Genomic DNA, 23117 nt, shown 5'->3' with positions numbered 1-23117 from the left:
CCCTGGCCCGGTTGACCTTCCAGCCCACTGCCTGCCTCCCCCAGAGCACACCTCGAGGCCTGTTGTCCTTAAGCACAGCCTGGCACTGGCGGGAATGTTCCTCCTTGCTCTCCTCAGGGCGGGCTCCTCTCTTCTAACTTGTCTCCTCAGTGGGGCCTCTCCTGACCCCCCCTGTGAGAGGAGGCCAAACTCCCACCCCGCCCTTGTCCCAATCACGCTGGCCGGCCTCACCATCTGCTCGATGGACGCTCCACACGGGCAGGCTCTTCGCTGGTTTCGTTCCCTGCGTACCAACCGTTCTGGCACATTTTCATTACTGCTAGCATCCGCCTGAATCCTTATGTGAATTTTCTTATTTTACAGCTTTCCTGTCTGCCTCCCCGACTACAGAATGAGCACCGTGAGGGCAGGAGCTATCTGGCTGGTTGTCTAGTTCCCCAGCACCTGCAACAACAGCCAGCACGGGGCAGGTGCTCGACAAAAGGAGTTCCTCAGGAGTTGGGGTTCCCCACCCCAGCCACTATCCTTCCTGCCTCGGGCTGGAGAGTGCCAGTTTTGCCATCGCCAAGGGAGAGAAACACTGTCCCCCCGAAACAGGGGGACACAGTGCACCGACAGTTAAGAACATGATGTGGGTTTGCCTCCATGAACACTGGCTGTGTGAAGGCAGCAAGTTGCTTAACTGCGCGGAGCCTGCCTTCTCCTCCATGGAAAGGGGATAAGAATAGAACAGACTTGATAGCATTGCTGGGGGCATCTGGCATGCAGTAAGAGGTGAATAAATGCTGGCCAATATATTTCATAGAAGTGATGCTCACAGGCCATCTGCCTGCCCCAGAGAAAATGACAAAGCCTTGGCACAGAGGCTGACAAGCACTCCTGTCCCCGGTGGCAGTCCAGACTCCGCTCTGCACTTCCTGGTGACCGCCAGATGTGCAGAAGCTGGAAACTCACATTCTCATACAGGAAACAGGGAGCTCTGAGGCCGGCTCTGGATCTTGCCTAGGTCGAGGTTGGACGGTAAGATCCGGGGACATTCCCTGTAGGCAGAAGGCGGCACTCAGGTTTTGGGAGGGGGTGGATGAAGCAGGCAAATGGTTCAGCTAGAGCAAGGCCACGAGAGGTGACGGAGCAGCAAGGGAGCTGCAAGCCCTAATGGGACGCCTGTTACTGGCAGGCTGGCGGCAGGAACTGAGCAGAAGAGCACGAGCCAAGGACATGGCTCCTGACTGCAGGGCATGTGGGCAGGGTAGTCAGAGGGCACTGCCATGGGGGTAGGGGGTACAGCTAGTACATGTTATAGGAGCTCAGTGAAGGCACAGAGCTCCGTGGAGGCCACTGCATGGCACTACCCAGGGGTTGTCATGCTGTCTACAAGAATGGCACCAGTGGAGTCGGGCAGTGCCCGGCCTGTGCAGCACCATGACCAAAGTATCAGGATGAGCTCCCCAGAGGAAACAGTTTGATACAATATGACTCCAGAGAGAGCAGGATCCCCAGAGAATGCCCCCAAGCTCCAGGCAGGGCTGTTACCTACTGTAAGATCTGGGCACCCTCTGGATCCCTCCTCATAGGGTCTCTGAGGAGCTTCAATACATGGAGTCCAGTGGTCTCTCCTAGAACTGCAACCATGTCTGAAAGGAGAGAAGTGGGGACAGATGGAGGGTATGATGCCACATAAGTTACCTGGACTGTTCTGAGCCTTAGTTTCCCACCTGACGAAACGGGGATAATGTCCACCTGCACTATGAGAGTTCATTCCACACACATAGCAAATCAGAGCTCCCAGGGCACAATAGAATCATAGTTATTATTACTGCTGCTCTCTCTGGATAAGGTGGCTCTGGCTAGCAGTGTGCCAAAGGGTTTGTAAATCAGAGTATCACATCTCTATCAACAAGTACAGGATTAAGCATCAGTGTTGGGTTGAGCCCAGGTGCAATCATTATCTAGGTGACCTTGTGCCAACCTCTCCGCATTTCCAATGTCTTCAGTGTCCTTTGGGGTTAATGTGCAAGCTCAACAACATCACGCATACAAAACAGCACAGTGAGCAGCCAAAAGGAGTGCTTAGTGAGCACTTAATATCACCATTTTTAATAGGAGCAAAGCTAGAGAATGTTCCATTCATGTTCCACCTCAGCAAGCGTTTATGGAGCATATATAACGTATCAGGCAAAATCCCATGTGCCGCTGACACAATAGGACATGTCTCTGACGTCAAAGTTTAATTTCCAGTAGGATATTCTAATTTTGAAAGGTTCAGCAGGGGAAGATGAGGAGGGAAAGACGAGGACGACAGAATAAGTTTAAAGGGGGGCTTTGTTGCATTCCCCGGGCAAACTTCACAGACCCAAGGTGGGGGTCGGTGAAGCCGCGCCTATTGTCAGGGGAAGGCAGGTGTTTATAGGATGGGGAGAGGGAAACTGGGCTTGCAGGTAACGAGGAACAGTTGTTTTCGGATGGTATCAGCAGGTCCTCATTCTCAGCCTTAGGTGGCTTCCTACCAGATGCCTTTTCGCCCTAGTAACTCTGGTTCCCGCCAGACCTTTCAAATTTGATGGGTGCTTACGAATCATCTGTTTAGTACAGAGGTTCTCCATGTGGCTGGGCAGCAGAAAAGTAGTTTAAAAAGTTTTCCTGCTGGAAAGTAGTGTAAAAAGGCAGGAGCTCAGATCCACGGTCCTTCCTCCCCACTACCCACACTGGCAAATTCGGATTGAGTGAGTTTAGAATGGAGCCTGAAAGGTCCATGCAAGAGGCTGGAATGCAAAAGCCCACCAGGAAGCCCACCTGGGGCAGGAACGCAGGAGCCTGCCTAGAAAATTCAGACAATGAACCCCTTCCCGCCCTAGAATCTTTTCCCGCCCTTGCAAACCCAGTCTCCCACCTGCTCTCTCCTCACCCTGTAAAAGCCTGCTTCCCCCTGGCAACGTGTGCGACTCCACACAGGGGTCCCTGTCTTGGGTCCGTGAATTTCACCTGGGGCACAATAAATTTTCCCTTCTGTAAAGGTAGGACTTGCCACAGTGCAGGTTCTCTGATCCCATGCAGACCAGGTAAAGGAGGAGTCAGAGTCCTCAGTGGTTTTTTGCAGGTCTTTTATTGGGGTTCACCAGGCATATGGCAGGCAGGGGTGCTGGCTGGGGGGCTGGGAGGCTGGCAGGCCTCCCAGCCCCCCAGCAAGTCTTCACTCTATCTGGGCTCTCTGGCGTTCGTTCTGCTGCTTCTCAGCTTCTCTTTCAGCTTCTGCTTCAGCTTCTTGGCTTCTACTGGCGTCTCCGTGATGCCGACCTTAAAAGCACAGTCTTAGCTCAGCTGAATCCCATCTACCTATGCCCACACCCTACTCCAGGTGCTGCCATCAGGCATGCATTCAGGACCTCAAGGATCCATCATCTATCCTGATGGCGGGAGGGCAGAAAAGCCTGATATTTTCTTTACCCTACACCTTCCTTTGAGAAAGCTTGGCCTGGCTCTTTCCTTTACCACGCTGAACCTTTCATCTTGGTGCCCAAAACCCAGGAAGGCTGTGTCTCCTGGCACGGGGCCGCCTTCCCGTCCCTGGGACCTCTCCTCTCCATTGCAGACCCTCACATCCACCACCGGCCTTAACCCTTGGGGTGAGTCACCTGCCTGACCCGCCTTCCTGGGAGGCCCTCACCTCTGGGTATTCAGCTCCTCACCTAACCCCCTCCCTCAGTCGGCTGTTCCATAAACCATGGTGGGTCCACGTCAGCCGACTCCAGTTACACCTAGACCCCGGGTTTGGGGACGCCCGTCCAGACTAGGTGCCCGAATCCTAGGCAACAAAGGAGTAGTGGAGATGACCCTCTAGCTTGTTTGCCCCTCACTAAAGGCCAGGACCGAATCGTGGGATGCGGCGATTCAGAGCCTGTGCCCCCCGAGGATGGCCAGATCAAGTTCGTGGGACGCTGTGTTCCTGACTCTGTGCCCCATTAGTTGGTGTAACAAACATATAAAACTTAAAAGTAAAATTGACAATATTAAGATGCCTGCGAGCGCTGTGAGTGAAAGTAGCTGAGGCCACATACTGAGTGGTAAAGACTGATAAAGCAGACGGTGCCTGAGCCTAAACCTGATAAGAAGGTATAAAAGGAGCAGCTCCCTGAAGCAGACTCAGAGCAGTCCTAACAACTGGCTCGGAGCTGTAAACCTCTCCTTGCTCCTGCTCCTAGCTTGTTCCTGGGTTCGGCACACCAGGAAACCTGCACTTCCAGGCTCTGCTACCCGCGGCCCCGGTGGCCTGCTCCCTGACAGCAGCACAAGGGGCCTGTCAGCTCAATACCCTGCACGACCATCCGCACTGCGGGCCCTTGAGCCTAGAGACTTCCACGGCCTATGTGGAAGGCCCGGCTAAACACTTCGCAGCAGCTGTCCTTAGTCAAATGTACTTTGGGAACTTGGGATTAGCTTGCCTATATGAACTTAAGTGTGTGTGTGACCAATATAGGAATGAAATTCTCTTTGAGAGTCAACTCTGACTGAAGCTTATATGTCACTCTCATGACACTGTATTGTTTACTAATTGTATCAAAGTTCTTTTCCAGGGCCTCCCTCCCTGTTGGCACAGGTGGTTGAGTGTAGTGCCGTGAAGCTGTCCGCAGCCTCTTCAGTGCCAGTTCGATCCCCACTGGCCTTGGAACAACCCACATGGTGAGCAGACTCTTCCTGTCTTGCCCGCTACTCCAGCTTCACAGAGTATTTCATCAGTCTGCCTGTTCTGTTCCCCGCTCTGTCTCTGGTGAATCCTCTCACCCTCCTGCGCATCTGGCCTGTAACCAGTTCTTGCATAAATAAAAAAATAAAATAAAGTTCCTTTCCATTAAAATCTCATATGTTTTGTATTGATGTGGCGGATGGCAGAACCTATTTAGAGCAGGCAGGTTTGTGGGGTCTGGGGTGCCCCTAACCCTGCACATCAGATATTTTAGAATGTGGATTTGAGGATGATCTTAAGCACCCAAAGTCCACCCAAATGGAACTGGCCTAGAGCAAGGCCCCAAACCTGCCCCAAGTCCAAAGCACCTTCCAGTGGGGACCCACAGGAAAGGATCAGAAACAACGAGACAAGTCTGGGAGGAAAAGAGCAAAATCAAAATCAAGACAAGAACCGCCATTGTCACCTCCTCACGGGTCTCTCGCCCACATCTGTGTCACCCCGCCCACGATCAAAAGGCAAACACAGTTTCTTCACGTGTCTCTTGGCTCCACGTGCCTCCTCCAGGTCTCCTTCTGGCTCCTTCCTGCTTCCTTCCTTCTCCATCCCTTCTGCAGCTTCTTGTCCTCTCCCAGTTCAGCTCCAACCTCTCTTGGGGGGGGGGCAGGAAACCTGAAACCCCCTTTCCTGGGGACCACCCCATTGCCAGGACACCATGCTTGGAAATGGAGAAGAGCTCCCTTTGCCCTTCCAGGTCAGCACAACAGGTATTTTAGAATGTGGATTTGAGGATGATCTTAATGTTTGCTGAATAGTATTCCATTGTGTATGTGTACCACATCTTCTCGATCCAGTCATCTATTTTTGGGATTTGGTTGTTTCCATATCTTACCTATTGTAAATAGTGCTGCAGTAAACATAGGGGTGCAGATATCCTTTTTAATTAATGTTTTTGTGTCCTTTGGGTAGATTCCTAGGAGTGGAATCCCTGGATCATCGTAGGTCCATTTTCAGTATTCTGAGGAATCTCCACACAGCCTTCCACCGTGGCTGGACCAGTTCACATTGTCACCAACAGTGCAAGAGGCTTCCTTTATCTCCACATCCTCTCCAGCATTTGTTGTTTCTGATTTTTTAACGTGGACATTCTCACTGGAGGGAAGTGTACCCCATCTTCTTGATCCATTCAAGATCCTCCAATTCAAAACACAATCAGAAACCACTTTACACCTGTGAGAAGGGACCATATCAAAAAGACCAGACATAACAAGAGCTGGCAGGACATGGAGAAAAGGGAACAGTCCTGCACTGTTTTGGGGAATGTAGACTGGTTCAGCCCTGATGGAAAACAGTATCCAGGTTTCCTAGAAAATTAACTGTGGATCTGCCCTAGGACCCAGCAGTCCCATTCCAAGGTATCTACCCTGCCTCAGACAGCCCATGAGAAGTTCTCAGCTATGAAGGAAGACTCAGAGTCTAAGTGAATTAGCAGCAGGGGGAGGCTGGGGAGAACCCTCTAAAGCGGCTCTGCCTCTCACTCTCCCAGCCCAAGCTCTTGTTAAAGAAATGAACAAAGGGATAAGGAAATAGCGTGTATTTGTGTTTATGCTTATACACATGAATAAGTTACTGCTGGAACAAGTCTTTCTAGTTAGTAGGGATCATGCCACAAGTCAGCATGTCCTCAGGGAACAGGAGTTCATTTGGGGAAGTGCCGGGGACCAGCCTCGGCAAAATGTCGGTCAGGGGTTCCTGAAAGGATGAGAAGGCATTGGCAAAAATTTAAGGGCTAAGGGGAAGGGGATGAGGTAGTGAGGAGACAATGACACTGGATGAGGTGCAAGTATCTTCTGCTGAGAGACTCAGCAGGTCTTTATTTATTCATTTTTAGCAAGCAGAGAAATTACATCATCATGTGCAAAGCAGAGACAATTAGTGTATTCTATTCCCATGGACTCCTGACTCCTACGGGTCTCAGCTAGATGGTAGCCTTCAAGGTTAATAGATAAAAAAAAACAAACCTAACACTAAAACTTATTATTTCAGCTAGACCATTACCTAAGACACTGGATAGCCTCCGGTACACTCCTATCAGCTAAAGCCTAAGCATCCAAGACTCTTCTGTTTTTATGGCCTTCAGCCGGAGACCAGCTGCTTCTTAGCTATCAGAATTTTTTCTACCTAGAAACTCCTTAATACAGTTAAATTCATTTAAAAACTTTCCTAAGAAATTTCTTTAAAAAAGGAAACTTCTAAAAAAGCAAAAAAATAATTGTTGTGCAGGCATGTACAATAAGTTGTCCTGCATTGTCAAGTGGGCCAAATTGTTTAATAACTAATTTCTAAACATATCATTTTCCATGTCATTTGCTTGCAGTATGCTGATACATATAATTTATTGTCGAATTTACTTTTTGAGAAATTTTTTCTCTCTTTATGACCAAGAACAAAAAACAAAGGGATGTTATATCTTCAGCCCCACGGTGTGAGGCCCTTTAGCTTCGGCCCCACGGTGTGAGGCCCTTTAGCTTAACTACTTGCCAGTGTCCTATCTGGCTGGGGTATCAAGGTCCCCTGGAACCCCCTGTGCAGAGTAAGCAGGTGCTCTCAGAGACTCCGGCTCCCTTTAGGGCAGCAGGCGCCAACAACCTGCAGAGGACGTTACACTACTTCAAAAGAAACCTGCACCCCCCTGATCATGCAGCACTATTTACAGTAGCCAAGCTATGGAAGGGGTGGTACATAGATAATAGAATACTACTCATCAAGAAACATAAACTAATGCCCTCTGGGGCAACATGGATGGAGTTAATGGAAATAAGCCCAAAGGAGAAAGACAAATATGTCACTTAGATATGGATATAGAGAAATTAAACAAAGGGCTAGATTAAGCCAAACTTAAAAGCTATCCCTTGAGTCTCCCAGGTGGTGCCTGACTACTGGCTGGGGCAGCAGACCAGCCCAGACTTCCTGGTCTGGCAGCGCTGGATGGTAGACTGACCCTCTCTAGTTTGCCATCAAACTCACTTGACGACAAAGCCTGACTCCAGCTGACTGAATCCCCCATTGTGTCTTGTTTCACCTACACCACCACTGGGTCCCCAGCCTCTGCTTTTGCTGGGTCTGAGATGGATCTTGTACTTGATGCTGCATGTAATTTTTTTGTTTGTTTTTAAGATTCATTTTTTATTTATTTATGCATACAAGAACTGGGGCATAGGCCAGAGGTGCAGAGGGGGAGAGGATTCACCAGACACAGAGTAGGGAGCAGAACAGGCTGATCCACTGAAATCCACTGCTGAAGGGAGTAGTGGGTGAGACAGGAGAGGTCTGCTGCCCCCTGTGGGTTGCTCCCTGGCCAGGGATCAAACTCAGGTCTAAGCAGTGATAGCACTCAGACTTAAACCTTACGTCACCAGGGAGGCCCTGTTTTTAATATATTTTTTTACATCTTTTGATATTATTTAAAATAATAGAAGCACTCCTACTGCTCTACTTTCATAATAATCACGCTCCTTCCTCCCAGCCCTTGGCTCAGGTTGGGTTTACACGTGTCTTTGTCACCTTTACTCAGTGTCCATCTCTCATGACAGTGCAAGCTCCAAGTCTCCAGGGTCCTCTCTCTGTTCCTCATTGTGTCTGCAGGGGAGGCAGCTTGGGGAGGCAGGAGCCAGCCAGGGAGAGGGATGCTGGGAAGTGAAGGGGAAGCAAAGGCAGAGAACACTTGGGAGATGCTCCCTGGTTCACTGAGAAAAGCATTTCTCAAAGTGTGGTTGTGGAATCCTTGAAGTCACCCAGAGCCTGTCACAGGAGCCACGAGGTCAAAACTATTTTCAAAACGTCACTTAGACACCATTTGTCTTTTCACTATTTCGCCATCTGCTGAGGTAAAACTTACTAAAAATGGAGCTTATATTACTAACTGCAGTTATTCTTCACAACTACTTACCTCAGAAACACAACTCCAAGCCGGTTTCATTTCAAAGTTTCTTGGTTGAAGCATTAAAAATTATCTTCATTATTCTATCATCCTCAAATCCACATTTTACAGCATCTGATGTGATGACACGCAAGTGCACACACAACACTCCTGCTGCGTCCCCAACTACCATGTGCCAAGAAAAATATTTGCATGAGATGAATTAGACTATTTTTCTTTTTTGTAGGCAATACCATCTTCACATGAAGGAATGAATGACAGAATCTGTGGCTATTTGATTTGGTTAATTAGCAGACATTGTCCTGAAAATGAGTGTGTGCTCCTTTGAGAAAATCAACTGACAATTGATAACTGATGGTAAGTTCACCTTGACCAAATATAAGTGCTCAGAAAAAAACAGAATCATGGAAAATTGTGTCCTATCACTAACTTGACAACTTCCAGTACTACTTTTACTTTTTGGATTTGTGATGAAAAATAAAATGAATTTTTTAAAATAATTTGATTCCAGTGTAATGAACATTGAAGAGCTTTATAACTTATGAAACAATATATTACTTTAAAAAAAATCACACATTAAAACTAACTGCAGTTAGTTTTATGCAGGAGAGGTCTATGGAAATGTAACAGAATAAGAAATATTCAATGATATTGTTTCAGTTTTCACTTTGCAAATAACCTGGGAGAAAATACCACCTGTATAGATTCAATTTAGTATCAAAGTGGAATGTTCACAATAATGTGAAAACACTACTCCTACGTATTTGTGTGAGGCTGTAGACATTTTTTCATAGACTTCAACCAGAACCACAGCTAAATGCAGAAGGAAACATGAAAATCCTACTGTCTTCTAATGAGACAGACAAGAAAAAACAATGAGACAGACAAGAAAGACAACTGCAAACATAAAAGACGTGAAAGATCCACTCTTCTCATTGCCCTGATTATTTTCAGAAAGAAGTTATTTAACAGGCATTGATTATTGATTATCCATCAACAGGCATTGGATTATTACTATAATTCTAAATGAAACAGCTACATGATCAAACTCGCTTTATTCCCAGTGTGGTAAGTATGGGGAGCGATACCTCCTAAACAAGGTTATACTTGGCGTCCTCCCTAATTTGTAAGACTGGACACGGATCCGGAATGGAAAATGACTGAGAATCGCAGACCCAGTGCCTGGGTCACGGAGACAGGGTGAGGAAGCTTTGGGTGAGGAGAGGAGGGGGCAGAGCAAAGCCCCAGGTCCCTAGTCTGGTTCTCATAGTTCCAGGCCCCAGGGCTGTGTCTAAGGCAGGAAGGTTACTATTGGGGATCCCCCACTGCCCCCTTAGCCTCACTTCTGTCTCCACCACCTGTGCTGGGCCCTGGACACTTGTGACTCCTCCCCAGTTCTCAGTCCTAGTGCCTGGAGGTTCCCAGAGAACCAGTCAGCATCACTGACTGCCCAGGTAAGTCTCCGCCCACCAGCCTGGAGTCAGAAGTGCCCCAGACCCCAGCAGTGCTGGTCATGGGGCGCCCAACCCTCCTCCTGCTGCTTCTCTCCAGGGCTCTGGCCCAGACAGACACCTGGGCTGGAGAGTGCAGGGTGGAGGGAAAAGGCTTCTGCAGAGGAAGCTGCTGCCTTAGGCCCCTCTGTCACCCCCGTGGCGCCCCTCAGTCCTGGTCCCTTTCTGCCCCCCCACCTGCCTCCTCCTTTTGTCCCCTGAGTCTTGCCCCTTCTGGACCCGCTGCCCATGTTCAGTCTCTGGAGCTCCCTCCCTCCTGGACACTTTCTCCCCTGCCCCATCTCCCTGGGACTCAGGACCTGCCCCGGGAGGAGGGTCAGCCCGGCTTTCACCTCTCCCAGCCCCCAGGCTCCCCCTCTCCGAGGCTTTTAGAAATGGTGATGTCCAGATCCGGCCTCGGGGAGCCCTGGTAGATCGCGGGGGCTACGTGGACGACACGCAGTTCGGGGTTCGACAGCGACTCCCCGGGCCAGAGCGCGGAGCCGCGGGCCCCTGGGCGGGCGGGCGGGGCGGGAGGGTCGGGCGAGGAGACGCGGCTCCGCAGACACTCGGCGCGGAGGCTCCAAGCGCTCCTGGAGGCCCCGCGCGGCCGCCGCAGCCAGAGCCGGGCCGGGGAGCAGCGCGGGCCGGGGCGGGTCACCGCTCCCGCCCCACCCCCCGCCCGAGTCTCGGGGCCCCGTGACCCCCGAGGCCGTGGCCCCTGCCAGGCCCCTTGACCAGGGAAGAGCCCGCGGAACGTTCACCGGCGAGATTTTAAGTTTACATTTATTCTGCGCTGGAAGTAGGGGTGCGGGTGGGGTGACCAGGGGACTGACCTCAGGGCCGGGCTCAGGGTCTCCCACGATCCAGAGGACTCTGGGCTGCGCCGCGGGGCCCGACGGCGCCTCCCCCGCGGGCACGACCAGCTCCCCACGACGGCGCCGGGGACGCGCCCTGGGCGGGGACCTGCGCGCCTGGACCCGGCGGGCCCGCGGCTCAGCTCCCCGGCGCGAGGGGGAGGGGGAAGGTCGGGCAGAGCAGGACCGGAGCAGCCTGGGGGCGGGTGCGTGGAGGGGCCCCCAGACTCCTGGGGATGGGGAAGGAGGCGCCGCAGCTCAGAGGTGAGAGGGCTGCGGGGCCTTGGATCTCCCTGAGGCGCGCACCCCGCAGGGAAATGGAATCATGGTGAGGAAGCGCCCCCTTCTGGCCAGAGAGGGAGCTGTCGGCCACGTTTTCCAGCTCTGGGAGGGAGACTGGCCTGGAGGCTCCTACTTTTTCTGAAGGACAGTTAAGGAATCCAGTTTCCCCTGAGAAAGAGGGGAGACCATGCCTGAAATCACCCCTCACAGGATCTTTTTGACCGGCAGCCATCATAGGAACAATGAGTTTTCTCTCGAGATCTTGTTTTTTGGTCAGAGAGCATTTTTGGAGATCTCACTCCTGCCTGTCTGTGTCATCACCCTCCACCCAAGTCAGCAACAAAATGCTCAGAGACCTGCATCCCACCCTGGGCTCTCACCTGCTCTCCCGGACTCCCAGACCAGGCTGGTTTCTGGGGTTTGTGCTCCTCCCTCCAAACATACTGTTCTGTCCACTGGAGGATGGTCACATGAGGCTGCTTCAGTGTCCATGCAGGAAACACAAAGCATGAAATTTCTGATTCTTCCCACTCAGGCCCCAGATCGCCATATGTGACCCATCACCCCATCTCTGAGCATGAGGGCACACTGAGGTGCTGGGCCCTGTACTTCTACCCTGTGAACATCACCCTGACCTGGCAGCGAGATGGGGAGGACCTGACCCAGGAAACGGAGCTGGTGAACAACAGGCCGGGGAAGGGGGAATGGAAACTTCCAGAAGTGGGCAGCTGTGTAAGTGCCTTCTGGAGAGGAGCAGAGATACACGTGCCATGTGCAGTATGAGGGGCTGATAGCACCCTGAGTCCTGAGATGGAGTAAGGAGGGGGATGTAGGCACACGGCTGACTCAGGGGCATCAGAAGCCCTTCTGGAGACCTTCAGAAGATCAGACTGAGGCCTCAGGTTCAGGGTCTGACCTTCCCTCCCCTTCCAGTGCCACCTCCTCAGTTCTCCATCCTTGCCATGGTCCTCATTTCCAGCTCGGTTTTCTTTGTAAGTGTGCTCATTGCACACAAGGTAGCTTCATGTGTGAGGGGGTAGAAGAAGCACTCAGGTGGGGAAGGAAGGGGGGGGATCTTGTCCACTGGGGGCTGTCATGTCCCAGGGAGAACTTGCCCTGCTTGGTTAATGGGAAGTACCATCCACACACGTATGTTGCCCAGAGGGCATTTGGTCCAGTCCCCCCTCATCTCCTTTCCTCATTTTTCCCAGTCCTGACCTGGGACTTTACTCACAGTTCTGGAAACTTTTCTGTTCTACAGGATTAGAAGATTCTTTCAGGCTTCTGACCTGACTCCTCCCTGGTCTCACATGATGCTTCTTCCCACATGAGGACAAGGAGGAAGCTATACTCAGGCTGCAGGTAAGTGTGGATCAGGGGTTTGATCCCTGAGCCCCTGGGAGCAGTGTAGATAGAGCCCATGGGGGAGTCACTCTCATCAGTTCCTCCCGTGGTCTCATCTCTGACCAAGTTTTGTTGTGTTCTCCCCCAGGCAGCCACAGTCCCAGGGCTCTGAATTGTATCTCAGCCCCTAAAGGTGAGACCCTGGAGGACTGCAGTGGGGTGGGGGTTGAGGCAGAGAGGCTGGACTAGGTGATGGGGATGCTTTCAGGAGGACATCTTGAGAATGCAGTGGACCATTGATAATGTTAACACTCAGGTCATTCACCTGAATTTCTTCATGATTATTTTCTTTCACAGTGTGAGACAGCCTTGTGTTGGCCTGAGTATTACAGGATTTCTTTTTGCCCACATTTTGTGCCTTTATGATCTCCTGGTTTAAACCTTCACACCTGTGAGTATGGCCCATATCCAAAAGACCAGAAAGGCAAGTGCTGGCAAGGACGTGGAAAAAAGGGGACAGTCCTGCATTGTTTTTGGATATAGACTGAGCCAGCCCTTATGGAAACAGTATTGAGGTTTCTTAAGAGAGTAAATGTGGTTCTGCCATTGGGCCCAGCAATTCTACTCTGAGGATCTACTCACAGAGGATAAATATTCTCCTGTGAAGGGACCTGCACTCCCGTCACCACTGCAGCTCTATTGACAGTAGCCAAGCTATGGGAACCACCTGAATGCCCCAGACAGGTGGGAAATTAAGAAGAAGCTGGGTTTACATGTATACATATATGTATATATACAGGAGACTCCAAAGGAGATGAACGTTGGGGTTTGGGGGAGGGAACTGTCAGGGGTGAAGATGCCACCACATCCTAGCAGGGGCCAGGGTGGGAGGAGGGGTCCTGCCCAGCTCTTTACACCTCAAGCCAACCATGAGATATTTCTAAACCTCCTCCTCTTCTGCAGGTCCAATGCTTTTTCAGTTCTGCTCAGAAGCTTCTTCTCCATGGAACTGTATTTACTGAGGTGTTGTTCTGACACTCTTTACTCTGTGTGCGATTTGAATTTATTTATTTTGGCGCTTGATATATGATTCTCCCTTGTTTTCTTATGTTGTGTCTCCCTTATTTCCTGTTACACACACACACACACTCTCCCCTCTCCTTGGGAACCAGACCCTCACTCAGCACTGGGGTTACTCTGACCCTCTGTCTCTGGTCCCTTCAGAGTCACCCTCTCTGCGGTTTCTCTACTCAGCGGTGTCTGAGCAGCCCCAGGAGTCCCTGCACCTCCTGCCTCTGACCTTGTGGGAAACCAGCCCCTCAGCCTGCATGGCAGTGAGGAGGTGAAGGCAAAGTCCTGCGGTCAGTGACTGATGGAGGAGACAATTTACTTTTTTTTTCTTTTCCCCTCATTGTATTATTCAGTTGAGATTAGCATTGGTTTACACACTGTATGTGTTCAGAGACAAGGGTCACACCTCTTCAGATGTTTGTTACCACATCACACCCACCCTCATGGCTCCCATAGTCTTCACCATCGTCCATTGGGCCCTCTTCCTACTTTGTTTCCTACTCTTACCCCAGCCCATAGCTTCAATTCTGCAGTAATATATAGAGAGTATGTTTTGGTTTAGTTTATTTTTTGGTTTAGTCTGTCCCTGCTTTGTTTCTTTATATTCCAAATATGAATGAAATCATCCAGTATTTAACTTTCTCCTTCAAACTTATTTCACTTAGCATAATCCCATCCATATCTATCCATGTTGTTGCAAATTCAATATTTCATCTTTTTCACAGCTGAATAGTATTCCATTGTGTATATAGTTTGTGTTCTTTATCCCCTCACCTGCCGTTCGGCCCTCAGGTTGTCTCCATTGCTTGGTTATGGTAGACAATGCTGCAGTGACCATCAGAGGCGCATATTCCTCAGAATTAGTGTTTTTACCTTCTTTGGATAAATACCAAGGAATGGGATGGTTGACCATGTGACACACAGGTCTATTTTGAGGAACCTTCTTTTTTTTCCATAGGGTCAGCACCAATGTGCTATCCATAGAAAAGAGAGGTTCCAGGTTACTGCCCCGCCCAAGGAAAGGTAAAGCTGAGCAGGGATGAGAAGCTAAGGAAGAGGAGGAAGATGTGGAGTAAGATGAGGAAAAGAGACTGTAGGAAGCACATGGAGCAGAGAGACATGTGACGAAGAAGCCACTCTTGCTCCTCAGGCTTGGACTTGTGCCAGGAAGTTGAAGACATGGAAAGAGACATGTGAAAGAGACAAAGATGTGGGTGAGAGGCCCATGGGGAGGCTGACAATGGCAGCTGTTATCTTGATGTGGATTTTGATTTTGCTCTTATCCTTCCAGACTTGCCTGGCCCCTCCTGCCCCTGTCCCATGGGTCTCTACCAGTAGGTGCCTTAGCCTTGTGGCAGGCGTTCGGGCCCCAGTGGGACTGCTTTGGGCCAAGCCTGTTTGGCTGGGCATTGACCCATGAGGGGACGGGTAACTTTGGGTGCTTCACTTGGAAACTATTCTGATTATATTCTTGCTCTTCTCTCTATTGCACACTGATTCTCTATTTTATACTAACTGTATTAAAGTTCTTTTCTATTGAAGGTCTTACACTTTAGATTATGTTTTGTCTTTATGCAGCTGATGGCAGATCCCATGTAGAGCGTGCAGTCCTGATGGTCCAGGGAAACCCTCATTCTGCCCACTAACAGGACCAGACATCATTCCCACCCACCATGTACCAGAGTTTCTTTTCCTCCACACCCTTCAGTGGGTCATCCTCACAGATGTGAGGTGGTAACTCCTTGTGGCCTTACTTGGCATTTTCCTGACAGCACATGATGACAAACATTTATCCATGTACCTATTGGCCACATGTATGTCTTCTTTAGGAAAGTACAAATTTAGCTCCTCTGCCCCTGTTTTGATTGGGTTGTTTCTTGTTTTGGAGTTCTTTGCAGATTTTGGATATTAACTCCTTGTTGGAATGATGATGTGCAAATAGTTTCTCTGATTTGATATTCTCTTTTCATAGTTTCCTTCACTATGCAGAAGCTTTTTCGTCTCATGTGATTCCACTGGTTTCTTTTTGCTTTTGCTTCTTTGGAGCACAGAAGACACTATGGGCACTGAAAATACTCTGCATGATATTCTCATAATGGACACAGGTCATTATACATTCGCCCAACACCCTGAGAATGGACAACACCAGAGTGAACCCAAAGGGAAACCATGACTTTGCAACTATCACGTGCGGATCCATCACTTGTAACCCACGTGTCAGTCTGGTCTTAACACCTGATTTGGTCATGATGTGTGAAGAGTTTTACAAGTTGAGGAATGAAGTGTAATTTACTTTAGAAAGCATATTTCATGCTCATACAAGGACATTTAAATATCACTCAAGGATACGCATAAGTCATTCCCCACCACCCCCAACACCCCAGTTAGCCAGTATCTGCTCAAAACCAGTTAGCAATTTATCTTTTTCTCTTCTATATATATATAGAATATATATATATATATATATCCATGCTCCTGTCTGGGCAATAGTGTTTGTTTTCCCATCAGTAAAGGAGTTCAGGTCACAGGAGAGACTGAAAATGCAAACTCTGCACAATACCAGGTGCTGTCCCAGGTGTGAACAACGGGAGCCTCATCACATTTGTTTTCTGTTTTTTTTTTTTTAATTTTTTATTTATACCAGAGCTGGGGCACAGGCCAGAGCTGTGGGAGGGTGACAGGACTCACCAGTGACAGAGCGGGGAGCAGAACAGGCAGACGGACTGAAAGCAGAGCAGTGGGCGAGATGGGATAGGTCTGCCTCACCAAGTGGGATCTCCCTGACTGGCCAGGAATTGAACCGGTGCTGTGGAGGCTACGGACAGCTTCACAGAGATGCGCTCAACCCGCTGCGCCACCGGGAAGGACCCCTCATCACATTCATTTTAAAAGATGCTTTAGGGGCTGAGAGACACATCAGAGCCCTGGGCACTGTCGCTGCCTGGTTGAGAACAAATCAGAACCTGGTCAGAGATGAGACTACAAGAAGGACTGATGAGGGTGACACCCCCATGGAGCCCATTTATACTGTCCCCAGGGGCTCAGGGATCAAACTGCTGATCCACACTTACCTGCAGTCTGAGTGTAGCTTCCTCCTTGTCCTCCTGTGGGAAGAAATATCATGGGAGACCTGGGAGCTCTCAGGTCAGAAGACCTAAAAGAATCTTTTAATCCTGCAGATCAGGGAAGTTTCCAGAACTGTGAGTAAAGACCCAGGTCAGGACTGGGAAAAAATGAAGAAAGGAGGTGAGGGGGGACTGAACCAAATGCCCTCTGGGCACCACACATATGTGTGGATGGTACTTCCCATTAACCAGGTAGGGCAAGTTCTCCCTGGGACTTGAAAGCCCCAGTGGATAAGATCCCCCAAATCCCTTCCCTACCTAAGCGTTTCTTCCTCCACATCACAGCTGCAGCCACCACAGCTCCAGTGAGCACAGCTCCAAGGAGAACCAGGCCAGCAATGGTGCCCGCGGTGGGGATGGAGGACTGAGGGGGCACTGGAAGGTAAGGGAAGATCATACCCTGAGCCCCAGACCTTATCCTGACCCTCTGAAGGGCTCCAGAAGGGCTCCTGATGGCCCTGAGAACAGCCTCAGTGCCCACATCCTCCTACTCACCCCATCTCAGGACTTGGGGCTCCAGCAGCCCCTCATGCTGCATGTGGCATGTGTATCTCTGTTCCTCTCCAGAAGGCACCACCACAGCCGCCCACTTCTGGAAGGTTCCATCTCCCCCCGGCCTGGTCTCCACCAGCTCCATCTCCTGGGTCAGGTCCTCCCCATCTCGCTGCCAGGTCAGGGTGATGTCCGCAGGGTAGAAGTCCAGGGCCCAGCACCTCAGGGTGACCTTATGCTCAGAGGTGGGGTGGTGGGTCATGAGTGTCTTTGGAGGATCTGTAGTGGTAAACAGAAAATTCACTCTGTGTTTCCTCCATGGACACTGAAGAATCCTCATGAGACCATCCGCACAATGGGCAAGATAACTGGTGTGGCAGCAAGAAGCATAAAATGTAAAAAACAGGCTAATCTGGGGGAATCTATGAGATTCTCCTATTCCTTAGAAAGTTCTAGAATGAGGACGAAAACCCAGGGTAGGATGAAGCAGAGGGAGTGGAACACAGACTTTTTATTCCTGACCTGGGTGGAAGGTGAATGACACAGAAAAGCAGGAATCACATAACTGAAAATGTTCTCAGACCAGAAACAAGACTGAGAGAGAAACTCGTGGTTCTCAAACAGGCCCCTGGTCAAAAGGACCCGGTGACGTGTGGTGTCAGGGACTGTCTGTCTTTCTCAGGAGAGACGGGATCCCTTCACTGTCCTTCAGGAGAAGCCGGAGTCTCTGGGAGTCTCTCTAGTGCAGAACATGAAACCCAGGGGAGTCCCCCTCTCCGGACTAGAGAGAGGACTCATTTCCCGCAGTTAGCCCAGGCAGGGGAGGACCGGGAGGCCTCCAGGCCCCTCTTACCCATGCGCTGCAGAGTCTCCTTCACGTGCTCCAGGTATCTGCGCAGCCACTTCAAGCACTTGTCCTCCGCATACTTCCTGAATTTCTCTGCCTCACCCCGGGCCTCCCACTCGCGCCGGGTGATCTGAGCGGCCGTGTCCGCCTCGGTCCAGGAGCGCAGGTCCCTGTTCAAGGCCAGGTAATTGGCGCCCTCGTAGGCGAACTGTCTGTACCCGCGGAGGAGGCGCCCGTCGGGCCCCACGTTGCAGCCAGACATCCTCTGGAGGGTGTGAGAGCCTGTCCCCGCCCGCGTCACCCCGCGGTCACCCCACCCGCGCCCCCTCCCGCCGGGAATAAACTAAAACAGAATGAAACGGGGTGAAAGTCCCGCGGGCTGTTCCAGGGCAGGTTGCAGAGAAGCCTGGAGGGGGAGACTCTGAGCGACCCCCGTCCGTGGGGATGGGGGTGCTGACCCGGCCCGGACCCGCGCCAGCTCACCGGTCTCGCTCTGGCTGTAGAGGCCGCGCAGGGCGTCCAGGTGCGCTCGGGACCACAGTGTGAGGTCCCTTGCGATCCGCGTCTCCTCGTCCCACTCCTCCTGCCCCAGGTGCTCCGCCCAGGGCGCCCGCGGCTCCACTCTCTGGCCCGGAGAGTCGCTGTCGAACCGCCCCAACAGCGTGTCGTCCACGTAGCCCACGGCGATGTACCGGGGCTCCCCGAGGCCAGGCCGCGACATCGCGGTGGAGAAAACCCTCAGGGAGTGGGGGCCTGGGGGCGGGAGGGGAGACCCGGGCTATTCTTCTCCCCTTCGGGGGCTCGAGTCCCAGGGGGCGCCCACGAGACAGAAAGTGGGTGAAAGACGAGTGAGAGTGAAAAGCGGCTGCGGGACGAAAATGGCCGGGACTCGGGGGGCCAGAGGAGGCTGGGGTCTCGGGGGACGGAAAGGGGCCAGGACGGGGCGGGGCCGAGGTGGGGGGACAACTAGGGCGGCGGCGAGGTCGCGCCTTTCCCACGCCCGCCCGCGCCCTCGCTCCCGCCTCTGGGAGCGCCCTGTCCCCTCCCGACCCGCACTCACCCGCCCGGGTCTCCCTCGGGGCCGCGGCCACCGCGAGCAGGAGCAGGAGGGCTGGGCCCCCCATCCCCCAGGACGCGCCCCCACCCGGGCTGGGGAGACGGAGTCCCGGCCGGCGGGCGAGGGCTTTGGAACGGGAGCCGCGGGGCTGCTGATTGGCTGCTCTGGAGACCCCCAGGCAATGGGGAGTGAGCCCTGGGGTGAGTCACCAGTATCCAGGAAGGAGGACCCGCCCAGGTTGTGAGAAGTGAAACTGGGGAGATGAGGAAGCCCCGACAGTCACCTTCCAGTCCGGAACAGCGCCCTGGGGACTGAGACCTTGAGAGCCACACCCCGAGACCCTCCTCTCCTGCACCAAGACCTTTGTCACACTGTTGCCTCCCTGAATCCAGGCCCAGGAACTGGGTCAGCGATTCTCAAACATTTTTCTTTCAGGATGTCTCTACAGTCTCACAAATTATTACGGATCCCATGCATAATTTTTATGTGGGCTATAGCTTTAAATATTTACTTTACTAGGATAAACCTTTCAAAAAGATGTTATTACTTCTTTACTTTAGAATATTAATAACCAATGTATGCTAACAAAGCATTTTTAAGAAAATAACTTTCTGTAAATGTAATGATAATTGCACAATTGTATGAATTTTTTTAAAAAATTACCTGTTGTTTCACTACATGTTAAATAGAGATATAATGTTAATTACACTGGGATCAAGTTATCAAAAACCGTATGCTTTACTTTTTACCACAGATCCCAAAAGAAAAATTAGTCCATACTGTAAGTTGTCAAGTTTACAGTGATAGGACCCAGTTTTCCATTATTTTGGTTTTCTCTTGGAGTTTACATTTTATTAAGGCAACAAGTGTCATTAGTTGATTTTTAAAAGGGACAGATGCACGTTCATTTTCAGGAAAGTGTCTGCCAATTCAACTAGTCTAAGTAACCATGGTTTTAGCCATTCCTTCCTTCAATTAAAAATGATACTGCCTAAAAGAAGAGGTGAATTCACTTCATACATTTTTCCCCCTGGGACATAGCACTTTGGACTGTAGCAGACATGCCTTATGTGCACTTCCTTGTCATCGTTTCAGACCTTTAAAAATATGTGGATTTCAGGATGATAAATAGAAAATATGCTTTCATGATTTAACCAGGACATTATGAAGTGAAACTGGTCTGGGTTTTCCTTTTTTCTGCAAGAAAGTGGTGGTAAAAAGAACTACTACTGCAGTTGGTACTATGATTTCCACTCTTACTAAGTTTTAACTTAGCAAATGTCAAAATACTGAAAGGCAAATAGTATCTAAGTGATGTTATAAAAATAGTTTTGACCTCCTGGATTCCGTGAAAGGTTCTGGGTGACCTCAACGCTTCCACAGACCGACTATGGGAATGCTTTTCTCAGTGAACCAGGGATAGTCTCTGCCTTTGTCACTTATCGAGTGTCCTCTGCCTTTGTCTCTGATTGAGCTCTCAGAATCCATCTCCTATTTTGGATTTCCAATTCCAAAGTTTTTCTTAGAGTTTTGTCCCTGGAATCTCTGGATGAGCACTCATTCCTCAGAGATGATGAGAGAGTGGTCAGTCTGAGAAGGGAGGTGGAGAGACAGGTGCTTCCCTTTGGAACTGGGACAGTTAGTGTCTGAAGGCACCAGACCCACTTAATATACATTTCCATCCAATGACCTTGCCTAATCTTTAAGAGAGATAATATTAGCCCCTTGATTTTATATGTGTTTAATGCATGTGACTTGATGCTCCCAAAGCATGAAGAGCTGTGCTGTCCAACAGAATGTTCAGGAAGAAAGAAATGTTCTATATATGCACTGACAAATATGGTGCCTTTAACTGTTGAACACTTGAAATGTGGCTCATGAACTGAGATGCTGCATATTTTACTATATATAATTTAAAATTAAAATGCCATATGTGGCTAGTAGCTACCATATTGACGGTACATATCCAGAATGTTCTTAACTGTCAGTATCTGCCCCCCCAATACTTTGTTGTATAATAAAATATAATGTACAATAAAATTACCTTCATGTGGAAATCTTGGATTTTTCTACATGGGTTTTAGGTATAGCCTTAAAATATGGCATGTCCAAATAGTTTAATTAACATGTATTTTAACAACAGATGGAGAGGTGCAATCCCAAATCTGAATACAAACTCTGTCAAATCCATGGCTGATGACTAAACTGTGCTGAGGTGTGGGACGCTGAAGAGAAACTGTCAGAAAACCAGAAAGAACTTAGAGGGCATTCTACCCTTGAGTGACAGACTCATCCTGGTGCAATCTGTGAGTCTGCACCTATGACTGATGACTTCCCTAATCCACACAAGCTCAGAGAACCAGAAGAAAAATCTTACTGACTTGAGGAATCAAACATCAGATATGGTGGCGGCATTTGGGTATTTGGGTACACCAGGAACAAGGTAACCAACAAGTGAGTGAATGACAACATCTGAGTAGATACTGTCCAAAACCTTGGTTGACCATTGAATCACATGGAGACAAGTCAAACCCTTCAAGACCCAGGATGAAAATGCAGCAAGTGGAGACTGAAGCAACAGAGCAGGGGCCCAGCTGTGCACACTGCAGGGACAGATTTTGCCTGGTTCTGGCAAATGTCCAAGTTCAGTGGGGAAGAAAAGGAATTCCCGGAAAAATAAAATAGATTCCAGATGTGCTAAATCTTATATCTTTCATGTATTTAGAATTAAACCTGTTTTCTCCACGGTGCTTGTTTGAATAAAGCCTGACAACTCTCTACAAGGTATCGGCATAATTTTCATTTTTTGACAAAAGGATATAAATATTTAGTGGCCAGATGATGGACAAAAGGAGTGTTTCAAATGTCCACAAGTTTTTTTATACACTCAAGAGGTCAAGACCAGTGCCCCTCCTGTGAGTCCCTGGACTTGCTGGCTCCCTGCTCATGGAGGAGGCTGGGGCGCCTGCACCAATTCACAGTGAGGCTCAAAAGGCATCAAGATCTCCTGCTTGATCTCTCCTGCTCCTCTCTGGGGGGAAGACGTTTGCCGCGCTGGGTGGGCACTCAGATAAGAAGACACTCACATGGTGAGGAACTGAAGCTTTTTTCCAGTAGCCACGTGCATGAGCCTTTATGTAGATCCTTCCATGTCCACCAAGTCTTTTCTTTGGTGTGACATTGGGATTGCAGCCTTGTGAGACCCGAGCTGCAACCACCACTGGGGTACAGGCCAAAGGTGTGGAGGGTGAGAGGATTCACCAGACACAGAGTGGGGAACAGAACAGGCAGATTGACTGAAATACACTGCTGAGGGGAGCAGCAGTCAAGTCAGGAGAGGTCTGCTGCGCCATGTGGGTAGCTCCCTGGCCGGGGATCAAACTTGTGCTACAGAGGCTGTGGAGAGCTTCATAGGTTGTGTCTTATTCCCTTGTGCCACCAGGGAGGCCCATAAATAAATAAATCTTAAACAACAACAAAAGAAGTCTTGGAGAAAGAAGTTATGAGTGCGGAAGTGCTGGGCTTGGGTCCTAAATCTGTGTCATGCTCAATATGGGAATGTTTCCACTCTAGCCTGTAAAATGGGACTAATAGAGTCTTGGTTGTCTGCCTCACATAGGTGATAAAAGGATTAAGCTTAAATTTATAGTACTGTGTAAGTGCAGTACTGATGAAGTTTCAATATAAAGACACATTGAAGGTAAATTGATAGGGAAAAGATAAGCTATGAAGATAGACATCATAAGGATATTGGAGTGCTTCTATTAAAAACAGCCATAAAAGATTTCAAAATAGAATTTATTGGCAGATATGGAGCACTCCCTCATGATGATAAAACCAAATAGAGTGAGAAATTCAGAGTGCAGATAGAAAGGAGACACGGTTGCCTGGCTGGGGTATGGAGAGAGGATCAAATACAAAGGTGCAGCTA

The 23117-nt window shown here is 49.9% G+C and overlaps 1 protein-coding gene across 1 annotated transcript; it reads right to left on the bottom strand.

Moving 5' to 3' along the window:
- Positions 1–958: 958 nt before the first annotated feature.
- LOC311188296 (class I histocompatibility antigen, Gogo-OKO alpha chain-like) lies at positions 959–21236 on the bottom strand (the record flags this gene model as incomplete). Its single annotated transcript, XM_084259425.1, has 6 exons — positions 959–1040; positions 1538–1634; positions 17049–17165; positions 17286–17561; positions 18136–18472; positions 21231–21236. 6 exons carry the CDS (start codon positions 21234–21236, stop codon positions 959–961), a joined length of 915 nt encoding a protein of 304 aa, XP_084115551.1.
- Positions 21237–23117: the final 1881 nt, after the last annotated feature.

The sequence above is a fragment of the Talpa europaea genome (assembly GCF_964194135.1).
Source record: "Talpa europaea genome assembly, chromosome: 2".
Lineage (NCBI taxonomy): Eukaryota > Metazoa > Chordata > Mammalia > Eulipotyphla > Talpidae > Talpa > Talpa europaea.
The sequence above is the reverse complement of the archived record's forward strand: the minus strand, read 5'-3'. Positions and strand labels throughout refer to the sequence as shown.